Source organism: Uloborus diversus, chromosome 9, assembly GCF_026930045.1.
Source record: "Uloborus diversus isolate 005 chromosome 9, Udiv.v.3.1, whole genome shotgun sequence".
Classification (NCBI taxonomy): Eukaryota; Metazoa; Arthropoda; class Arachnida; order Araneae; family Uloboridae; genus Uloborus; species Uloborus diversus.
In genome coordinates this window covers 62,043,830-62,055,339 of record NC_072739.1, presented here as the reverse complement: position 1 = coordinate 62,055,339, position 11,510 = coordinate 62,043,830, and the positions used below count along the sequence as shown (strand labels likewise).

Sequence of the window (11,510 nt, the reverse complement as noted above, 5' to 3'; positions counted from 1 at the left end):
TTAAAACGTGTGCGAGCGCTGTTAAACAAAAATGTAGATCCTCAAAGATGGCTACTATGCATTAGGCACGAAAAAGCGACCATCAATATGTTCTCTATAACCTGATTTTACAACTAAATCGCTATCGCTTACGTTTTCGTTTAATTCGTAGCAGTTCCTCCCTCTCTGTGTGTGCTTAGTGTATTATCAGCGTGCAATTACCACGAGAACTAGTGAAAACAGTTCAGTTATTTTGGATTGTAGAATTGCTAATTTTGAAGAAAATTTTTCAAAAATAGGCTATAAAATGTTTATGACGAAATGTAACTCTTGTACTCTTGGGAGTACCATTGATAGAGATAAGCCTTGAAAATCCAGTAGTGATCATCCTTTCCGCCTCGAGAAAATAAGAAATTTACTTTTGACGTGTGGCAACAGCGTAAAAATAGAATAAGATTTATCTATTAAGATGAAGGCGACATAAGATTAATTTGGCCATTTTTATTGAAAGAAGTTTAATTAGATAGATGTAAATAATGTGTAAATAGTCTAAAATAAATGTGTTTTTGAATTCAAGCTTTTTCTTTGAAGAACGTCATGAACTTTTTTATTACTGCATAGACAATTTGGCTCACAAAGTAGAAAAATGTGTTACGAGACGGTAACATTTGGCGCCCCCGGGTGGGCGACTTTGTCTATTCAGTAATACAGATGGAATTATTATGACGTGATCGCCATGGAATGACTGACGAACTTTTGGTTATCCTCTGCAAGATTGAAAGAAGTAAGTTACCATTGCTTACTATACTGTAAGAAACAGAAAATACGATTTGATAGAATTTATAAAAGATATTGTGCTTATTTGCTGAAGTTTTAATTTAAGATAACTGCAATACGTAGATAATGGATGCGGTTAATAAAGCAAAGCGCACTGTTTTTAGAACTCAAACAACAAAATTAATCAACAAAATTGATGCCAAATTTATAGAAGGTAACATAAATGAAGAGGATTTAGACCAATATTTGGCAGAATTAGATTTGAAAGAAAAAGAACTTAATTGTCTCGACACTGAAATTCAAAAAAACGATTGATTTGAAAGATTTAGAAGACGAAATTTTAAAATGTGATGAATACAACTCTAACATAGTAATTTGGCGATCAATAGTAAAACGTGCCAAAACAAATTTTGAAGTTCCTTCCCATTTCATTGCGCCGACTGCGACGTTAAATGGTTCAGAAACAGAACAAAGAATCGTGATTCGGGAAAATGAAACTGCTCACATTAATCTACCGCGACTGATTATCGATAAATTTGATGGTGATCCGTCAGATTGGCAAAGATTCTGGGACCAATATGAGTCTGCAATCCACAAGAATACCGATATTTCTAATGTAGACAAATTCAACTATTTACGTTCATATTTGAAAGGGGCAGCTTCGAATGCAATTAAAGGATTTAGCTTGACCAATAATAATTATCAATCGGCTATCGACACCTTAAAAGACCGTTTTGGCAAGAAAACCATAGTTATTAACTCTCATTTGAATAAGTTACTTAGCCTTAATGCCGTAAAAAGATCAAATGATGTTGTTTCCTTGCGTAAATTATTTGACACTTGTCAAACTGAAATAAGAAATTTGGAATCGCTGGGAGTAACAGAAGATAGCTATGGAACCCTACTTTGTCCGATTCTGATCAGATTACTGCCAAACGATATAGTATTAGAGATAACTAAGAAGTACACCATAGATGATGAATGGAAGGTTTCGGAAATAATGAAAATTTTAAAAGCCGAAGTAATAAGTCGGGAAAAGGCCGCAACTTTAATTTCAAGTTCAAGTACGCAGAACACTGAGCACTTCCCCCCTGTACATAGTAAACGTGATTCTCAAGAACTGTCTCACAAAACTAGCAAAAATCGTCCTTCAACTGCGTCCGAATTGTTGAACGAAACAAAATTTAAGGGAGGTAAATGTTTTTTCTGTGAAGAGGATAAACATTTATTACGAGATTGCAAAGAATTTAAGATGAAACAAATGAGTCAAAAAAGAGATTTTCTGATGAAACTAGGTTGCTGTTTTATTTGTTTTAATAAAGGACATTTAGCCAATAAATGTAGAAGTGTCATAAAATGCCGCATCTGTTCAAGACGTCATTATGAGATGATGTGTCCCGATATTAAGAGAAGTGGAATTAGGGAAAATTCTGAAGATAATGACAGTGAACTAGAGAAAAGTGTTGATGCGTTACATTCTATGACTTCCAAAGAGGTTCTCTTGCAAACTTTAGTTGTAAAGTTAATTGGTAAAAATGAAGAACGAAATGTCCGTGCGGTTATTGATACAGGTTCACAGTTTTCATACATCTTGAAACCTACCGTTATAGAAATGGGATTTAAAGTGCAAGGAGAAGAAGAACTTAGTCATTCATTATTTGGTGGCGCAAAAACAAAAATTGAGAAGCATCGTTCTTATAAAATTCTTTTGGCAGATCTGAAAGGCAGTTATACTTGCAGTCTAGATGTTTTAGATCAAAACATTATTTGCAATGACATTCCAAGTATAAGAAAGGGACCTTGGTTAAAGGAGCTGAAAATGAAAGGCATTCATCTAACAGACGTTCAAAGAAACTTTGGATCGGTTGAAGTTCATTTAGGTGCAGACGTTGCCGGAAAACTTTTCACAGGGAAACGTGAAGAATTAGCTTCCGGTTTAGTTGCTCTACATACTAAACTGGGATGGACTTTGCTAGGGAAAGTTCCACAAAATAATTGTAAAAGAAATTTTACTATGAGTGCTACAACTATGCTGTCCCAAAATGAAATGTCAGTATCCAAGTTGTGGGATTTAGAAATTATCGGAATAAGAGATCCAATTCAACAAAATTCTAAAGAAGATGCATATAAGGCAGTTATGAATTATTTCCAAAAAACAGTGAAACAAAACGAAGACGGCAGATACGAAGTAAATTTACCGTGGAAGATGGATAATGCCATTCTACACGATAATTATAATCTATCGTTGAAAAGACTTGAATCTACTTGTAGAAATTTAGACAAAAGAGGACTTCGAGATAAATATGATGAAGTTTTTGACGAATGGATTCAAGAAGGGATAATCGAAGAACTATCAAATTCTGAGATAGACATGCCAGCGCATTACCTACCTCATCGCCCGGTTATTAAAGAAAAAGGTACGACCAAGATTAGACCAGTGTTTGATGCGTCTTCAAAAGGTCCCAACCATCCCTCATTAAATGACTGTTTAGAAACAGGAATAAATTTAATCGAAACTATTCCTTCGATTTTAGCAAGGTTTAGAGTAGGAAAAATAGGGGTTGTTGCTGACATTAAAAGGGCCTTTTTGCAGATATCAGTGAATAAAGAAGACAGAGACTTTTTACGCTTTTTATGGTATAATAAGAACAATGAATTAACCATTTTTCGTCATACGAGAGTAGTTTTCGGCGTTACCAGTAGCGCTTTTCTCTTGTCAGCGGTTCTAGACCACCATTTATACAGAACATCATTAAGTGAGAAGGAAACAAGAGTGATTTCAGAAAAATTAAGAAATAGTTTTTATGTAGATAACTGTGTAACAAGTGTGCATGATAAATTTGAGGCTCATACTTTCATAGAAGAGAGTACAAGAATAATGAAAGAAGGAAGATTTGAGCTGAGGGGGTGGGAAACTACCGCTCTTGATCCATTTTCTTTACAAGAAGCTAAATCTAACGTTCTGGGACTCGTCTGGGATAAAAATTGCGATTCTTTAGAGATTGATCCTACATGTCTTGAATTTGAAGAAAAAGCACTTACAAAAAGGAATCTCCTTTCTCTTGTGGGAAAATTTTTTGATCCTATTGGTTTTCTAGCTCCAGTTTTGATTCAACCTAAGCTTCTGCTTCAAGAAATGTGGAAAACGAAGTTATCATGGGATATTGAAGCAAGTGAAGATAAAAAGAAAAGATTCTTGAAATGGAAAAAAGACATACCTCTTTTGCAAAATATTAAAATCCCAAGATGGTTAGGCATTACACCAGATATAAATATTAGCTTCCACACATTTGTAGATGCAAGTCAAGTTGCTTATGCCGCTTGTGTCTTCATTAGATGTGAATATTCAGGAAGAGGAGTCAGTGTTCAGCTTCTGCAAGCAAAGGCTAGAATAACTCCCTTGAAGCCTATCACTATTCCTCGACTTGAGCTCATGGCCGCAACCATAGGAGCAAGACTTTATGTATCTTTAAAGGAATCTCTGAGCTTAGAGCAGGTGAGATCATTCTTCTGGACTGATTCATCTACCGTTTTAGCTTGGATAAAGAGACCAGATCAATGGTCGGTTTTTGTGAGAAACAGAGTCAATGAGATTAGGAAACTAACAGAAGCAGACAATTGGTTCCACATAATTGGCCGTGAAAATATTGCGGACTTACTGTCAAGAGGATGTGGAGTGAAACAGTTACTGAAATCTCCTGGTGGTTAGGCCCTTCATGGTTAAAACAAACTGAAGATGACTGGCCTAAATCTTCGGTTAATATGAATGAAGAAGAAATTGAAAAGGAGAAACTCAGAGTGGCAGTCTCTGCAAATAACAGCGAAGCATTTTCCATAGCAGTTTATTTTGCTGAAAGACACTCAAAATTTTCGAAGATAGTAAGAATTCTAGCATGGATACTACGCTTTCGTCCAAAAGCTAAGAACTCTCAAAAGCTGGAAAAAATTACCGGGGACGAAATTACTAATTCTGAGAAGACTCTTTTTCGCTGCATTCAAAGGGAATGCTTTATCAATGAGAATGCCAAGAAAACACTTCAAGGTTTACAAGTCTATGAAGATAATGACGGAATTTTGAGAATGAAGTCCCGAATATTTAATGAAACTGAGACAGAACAATTTTCATTTCCCATTATTCTACCTTCAAAGCATCCATTGGTTAAAAGAATTATTGAAGAACAACATATCTTGAACAAGCATGCAGGACCACTGATATTATTAACAATTCTGAGAGAAAGATTTTGGATTGTAAAAGGACGAAAGACTGTTCATTCGGTTGTAAGAGATTGTGTTATTTGCAAGAGGCAAAGAATTAAACATCTGGAGGCTCCTCTGCCACCTCTTCCTTCCCATAGAACAGAATTGTCTGCTACATTTCAAGTTACAGGGGTGGATCTGGCAGGTCCCCTTTTTACGAAGTCAGGAAGCAAAATTTGGATTGTGATATTTACTTGTGCGGTTTACAGATGTGTTCATTTGGAGTTGGTGGAATCAATTAGTACTACAGCGTTCATCTACGCTATGAGAAGATTTATTGCAAGACGTGGAAGAATTTCTGTAGTTTATTCCGATAATGGGACGAACTTTGTTGGATTAGATAAATCTCTAAAGAAATTAGACTGGGACAAGATACAGAAAGAATTTGAAGTTTCTCAAATCAAATGGAAGTTTAACCCTCCATCAGCCCCATAGTGGGAAGGGTTTTGGGAAAGTCTAATAAAAATTCTCAAGAACCTTCTCCGAAAGAATTTAGGACGTTCTTCCTTAAATTATGAAGAACTTCTAACATTAGTTTGCGAATGCGAAGCAGTAATGAACAATAGACCTATAACATATGTCTCAGAGGACCCAGAACTTAAAACATTAACGCCAGCAATGTTTCTACGCGATCTACCTATGACAGATACACCTGACTTGGACAGCATAGAAAGAACATCCCTAAATAAAAGATTAAATTATTTACAAACTGTTCGCGATCATCTTAGAAAAAGATTTAGAGTTGAGTATCTTGGTTTTCTTCGCTCGAAATCCACGAAAATTCATGATTTGATAGCAGGGGGAGACATTGTCCTGATCGGTAGCGAAGATAAGAAGCGTCTGGACTTGCCCCTGGGAAAAGTAGTTCAGCTTTTCCCAGGAAAAGATAATGTCGTACGATTAGTACAACTGAAGACTGCAAAGGGCTTTGTGATGAGGCCAATACAGAGACTGTATCCTCTTGAACTTAGAGAGAATGACAGGTCGGACCTTCCTGTGTTCATCCAACAAGAGCCAAGAAATATTCCAATCTGTGCTGAGGCTGTGAGGGACAGTGACTCTGGTGATGCACCCGTCACTGCACCGTCATAGAGCTGTGGAGACACAAAGGGGTGACTACTTGGTGAACTGTGTCTCCTACAGAACTTTCCAGTTTGACATTAGACTTTTCTTGTTTCTTATGTTTAAGTATTTTGAATTATTTTATGATGTTTTGTTTTATTTTGGGGATTTATTAGTTAAGGACAAAATTATATTATTGATGAGATTTAGAGTTTGTTCAGAACTCAAGGTGGGGAGGATGATAGAGATAAGACTTGAAAATCCAGTAGTGATCATCCTTTCCGCCTCGAGAAAATAAGAAATTTACTTTTGACGTGTGGCAACAGCGTAAAAATAGAATAAGATTTATCTATTAAGATGAAGGCGACATAAGATTAATTTGGCCATTTTTATTGAAAGAAGTTTAATTAGATAGATGTAAATAATGTGTAAATAGTCTAAAATAAATGTGTTTTTGAATTCAAGCTTTTTCTTTGAAGAACGTCATGAACTTTTTTATTACTGCATAGACAATTTGGCTCACAAAGTAGAAAAATGTGTTACGAGACGGTAACAACCATGTTACCGAAGTACTGTTGTTACGAGATAAGTTGTTACCAAAAAAAAAAAAGAAGCAGTAGGAAAAACATTTAACTTTTTTTATATGTATATATATATGGAACGAAACCTAGTGACAAAACTGTTTCGAGCGTCACAGCAACGCACCAAGCTTCAAAAGTGTCGAAAAAGGACCCCCCCCCCTTCTATTTCACACACACACAAATACCCAGAAGTGAAGAAAGAAAACGTTGAGCACTGGTGAACACTGACGTCTAGGCAATAGAGTTATGTATTGGGGTCATTAAGTACTACCTAAAAACATTTTACAAAAAAACTGTGAAATCAAATATTTTTTTAATTGCTTCAACGTTACTAGTTTTATCTAATACTGGCACTTAGATTTTGCATTTTCAAACATTGGCAAAATTTTACTATTGTTAATTACATTTAAAATATTTTTTTTTGGGAATGAGTGAAATTTTGCAAAATATGAGCCAATATTAGATCCTGTTTTGTTCATTAGATGGCGCTGTGTTCCCTATCTCGTTGCCTCCAATGAATAAGACTAATAAAAAAATATAACGATTCAATTGCATTTTTAGTCTTATTCCCAGAAAAAGTAAAAGAAAGAAGAAAAAAGCATGGAAATGGCTCTATACATTTTAAAAATGTCTCTAAAAACAAAAAGAGAATTTATAAATAAGTAAAATAATTAAACAAATCTTGAAAATGCATTCTTTGTAGCAAGAAAAGATGCTATTTCGTCTATGAAATACAAGTGGGAATGATGACTGATAATTTAATTATAAAAAAATACGCATCTATTTCCATCAAAAAGTGATTACAATAAAATACAAAAAGTTGATGGAAAAGCAGAGGGTACGTGTTATTTTTCAAAACAAAATAGAAGGATTGTGCAAACTACAAACCTGCAGAAATTTTTAAATTCCCAATGACTGCGAGTAGCAATTTTATTAGAAGCCACTTTTTGAAATAGTGGCCAATTTTCCGTTAGAGTCAAAGAAAAAAAGAAAGAAAAACAGCATAAAAAAAGGGCCTATGCATCCAAAAAAAAAAAAAAACCTAAAACACGGAAAATAAAAAGTTTAGTACTCAAAATAATTCTGTTAATGTTTTGTTCCAAAACTAATCAGTTGCTGCCCGATTTCAAGAAACTGGAAATGATTGAAATCCCTTCTCTCGTAGGCTTATTATTGATGCAAGTCAGAGATAAATATCACTGTTTCAAAATGAAATGAATTCAACGCGCAAAAGTTTTTATTGTGAAATAATGACAGTTGAGATGATTTGAGTTTATTTTCCTTCTAATGCTTTAATTAATTTATTTTTCTTCTCAGCAACGGATAATAAAGGGAAATTTGGTGTGCTTTATGTTTTAATAGAAAGAAAGAGCTTCAAAAGATAATTTTCAGGAAAATTATTTAAGAGGACTTTTTAATTTAAGAGGACAATTTTCGAAAGTTTGTTTATTATTTTTTAATTTTTAGCCACAAAAATTGTACGAGGCGCTTTATTTTCACCAACTTTTTATTTTTATTTATTTATTTATTTTTGTATTTTATTCGCTTATTTATGAATTTATTTTGGAATACGTTTAAAGAAGTTTTTGTGGAAAAACTAACATATAGATGCTTTTGCGCTCTTTTAAAGGTGCTACTACTTTGTTTATTTTTTACGCATCTGTTCCATCAGATGACAGAGGCATATTTTGTTTTACAAACCAGGCTTCAAATTTTAAAATGGTATGTTAGACATAATTTGCAGTCTTTGCTAATTAAGAGAACATTCATCTTAATTAGCTAATATATATGCTCGAATGCCGATATTGGGCTCGTTTATTTCTGGGCGGAACTTATTAAAGAAGTGAACTTGCATCTTATTAAAGAAATAAACGCTAAACCGTATTTTTATACTGTCCTCATGCTTTACACGTGTTGTTACAGGGGGGAGCTTTAAACATTGTGTACATTGTGTTTAAGCATGCAATCTGTTTAATACTCTACAAAATGCTGTTAATTTTGTTTGTTAAATTCTTCCAAAACTAATCAGTTGCTTCCCGTTAATATTCTAGCTTCAAGCTTCTACTGTTATTCGAAATTACTTTTTAATTGGAAATTAAATGTAGTCATTAATTACTAAAATGTTTCTGAGTTGAATAATGCAATTTTCAAATTTTAGAAAAGGTTTGTATTTCTGCTTGCCTAATGAACCATATAGACAATATGCCCCAACTATTTTCACAAAATCTGCTGAACCAATGGGGTTGTTTCCTTCAGTCAAAAGTACTACTTTATGTCGCAGAAAATGATAAAATAAGATAAAAAAATAACATGGACCAAGAAAATATTTTCATTTTCCCAACAGTTATTTTTTAATTAATTTTTTAAAATGTCCAATCTTTCAAACAATGAGTGGTCTTTATAACGTCACAAATGATGTCCTTCGGCGCATTTTTCATTGCGTTTCCACGTTATCATAATCAAGCAGCGAATTAAAAATTGCCTATACGCTTGCTATCAACCGTACCGTTGCCAGTACACGTGAGTAAAGATGCGAATTAAATATTGTGCTTTTCTGAATGGCAACCAAGGCCGTATCCAGAATTTTTTTTCGGGAGGGGCCCGGATTAGCACATTGCTTAACACACACACACACACATATAGTACATATAGACACACCAATCGCATAAAAATGTTAACATAGAAGCCTTTTTGTCTCGATTTTTAATTATTCTACTGTTTGGACTGTTGTTATTTTAATTCTTATTATTTTTCTTATTCACCTTGTAGTGGTCAGGATAACAAGAGAGTGTCCCTTTAAATCGGATGTAGAACATCCATAATTTCAGGAGGGTTTTCCCTCCGAGAAATTTTCGAAAAAAAAATCTGTATTTTGAGGCCTTATATTAGGTAATTGAGACAACAAAAAAATGAAGAAAAAAAAAGGAAAACAAAGTCTTTTAAAAGTTATACATTCTTTTGCAAATCAAGATCAAACAAAATAAAAATTGCTTGCTTGACAAATCATGAAACTTAATGGACAGAGAGGAAAAACGAGAGAGGAGAAAAGAGAAGCACTTCGTCATCTGCTCATATCGGCTTTTAGTGAAGTTTGTTTTTGATCACTCCCCCTACCCCCCTTTTTTTCATTAAATGCCCTACAGTATGAAAATTGTACAAAATAGTTTAAAAGAAATGGTGTAGACATTCAGAAAATAAGAACGGAAGAGTAATATTCTAGCCATTTGTACAATTCATACTTTATTTTCTTGATAAGATACAAAATTGAAGAACTTTTCAAGAAATTTCAAAAACTTAAATAATTTTCAAAGACTCTCGAACAGTTTAAATTATTTGAAGCTCTTTACTTACACTTTTCAGAAGTTGATTGCACAATCTTACAAAATGATTATAACTTTGTAACACACACCCGTTTTAAGTTAAAAATAAATGCAACGAAATATTTCTCGAAACAAACTTTTTTTTTTCAATCACAAGTAGTGCAGAAAATGAAAGAGAGTAGAGTAAGTGTTATTTTTTTTCTCATACTAAAGGTATTAACAGTATGCAGTAGAAGTAAGAAAAAAAAACAAGCAATAACAAAAGAACTTCCATGATACTGAATTTGGCATTAAATAAATGCAAGACAAGAAACATGTCAGTCACAAAAATGATCTTGAAAATTATGCTACAAAAACGCGAGAATCGTGATTTTTGCATTTTTTACTCAGGATGTATCAAGGAGCTGAATTCGGCACATCTTGGTAACAAAATACTCGCCTAATCGTAAACTAGGGGCCCAGCCTTTGGGGAGTCCCCGGCTCGAAATCAGTACAGTGGAAGTTTTAGAACAGTTTTAGGGGGAGGAGGGCAGGGTCGTGCATAGAGGGTAGAAGGGACACCTGTTGGCCCGGGCCCGAGCTTAAATGGGGTCCAACATTTTAAAACCTAGGGTTGAAAATATGGGTAAACAATATGGAGGGGGCCCAAAAAAAGCATTTGTGACAGCCCCAAAATTTCTGTGCACACCCCTGGAGGAGGAAGTGCACAGAAGTCAGTTTGGTAGACTTGAAAAGTCTACTGAACTGACAAAGGGCCTGCCTTAACCCTGGACTGCCCTGAACTGAATTGGGAAAGAGAGCAGGAAGTCCTAATTAAAGGTCTAAATTTCAAGTGTGCCTTGCAGCTAATGAGAACTAGAACTGCTTTTTCTGTATTTCTTCAAAATATTATAAATTTTAAATGGTAGAAAAATTAAGAATAAAAAAAAAAAACCTTGTTCTGTTTTACAGTACAAAACATTTCGGGTTTCGCGGGTCGCCCGGGCCCGTCAGGCCCCCCCTCTGGATGCGGCCCTGATGGCAACAGTAAATGGCATTTCATCATTTGTGATGTCATCGACAGAAGCGTTAAACAATGAAAGCGCACCGATTAAAGTAATTTTTTAAAAATAATTAAACTTAATCAAATTATTTTAAAAAATGGACAGATCCTATGTTTTTAAGCATGCTCTTTCAGAAAAAAATACTTTAAAAATTTTGGAAACGACCCCATCATTACAAAACTTGAGATAAATGTCATATATGTCGCCTTTTAATAGTTTTATGTATGTAAAATGTCCGTACTCTACCGCTAACCTTATGGTCTTTTAAAGGTTAAATTTTAATATTTCACATAAATACGAAAAACATTTAAGTTAAATGATTGATTTTAAGCAAAATGACCAAGAATTTCTAGTTCATGAATTCTATCAATAACATCAAAGTCAGAAATAGAATTTGAAAAAGAAATACGCAAATCACAAATTTCACGTTCAATAAACGATTGACACTCCCTAATTCCCTGGATTAAAGCTCTAAATAAAGTCAATTTCGA

General features: G+C 34.2%; 2 protein-coding genes across 2 annotated transcripts; both read left to right on the top strand.

The window, feature by feature from the left end:
- Positions 1–882: 882 nt before the first annotated feature.
- LOC129230265 (uncharacterized) lies at positions 883–4,465 on the top strand. Its single transcript, XM_054864666.1, has 2 exons — positions 883–970; positions 1,080–4,465. The coding sequence occupies exons 1-2, from the start codon at positions 883–885 to the stop codon at positions 4,463–4,465; spliced, it is 3,474 nt and encodes a 1,157-aa protein (XP_054720641.1).
- A 53-nt stretch (positions 4,466–4,518) lies between these two features.
- Positions 4,519–5,448, top strand: LOC129230264 (uncharacterized). Its single transcript, XM_054864665.1, has one exon. It carries the CDS (start codon positions 4,519–4,521, stop codon positions 5,446–5,448), a length of 930 nt encoding a protein of 309 aa, XP_054720640.1.
- Positions 5,449–11,510: the final 6,062 nt, after the last annotated feature.

Coding starts and splice junctions, on each gene's coding strand:
- LOC129230265 (XM_054864666.1), top strand. CDS start 883: ATGGATGCGGTTAATAAAGCAAAGCGCACTGTTTTTAGAACTCAAACA. Junction 971..1,079: donor TGATGCCAAATTTATAGAAG/GTAACATAAATG, acceptor TTGATTTGAAAG/ATTTAGAAGACGAAATTTTA.
- LOC129230264 (XM_054864665.1), top strand. CDS start 4,519: ATGAATGAAGAAGAAATTGAAAAGGAGAAACTCAGAGTGGCAGTCTCT.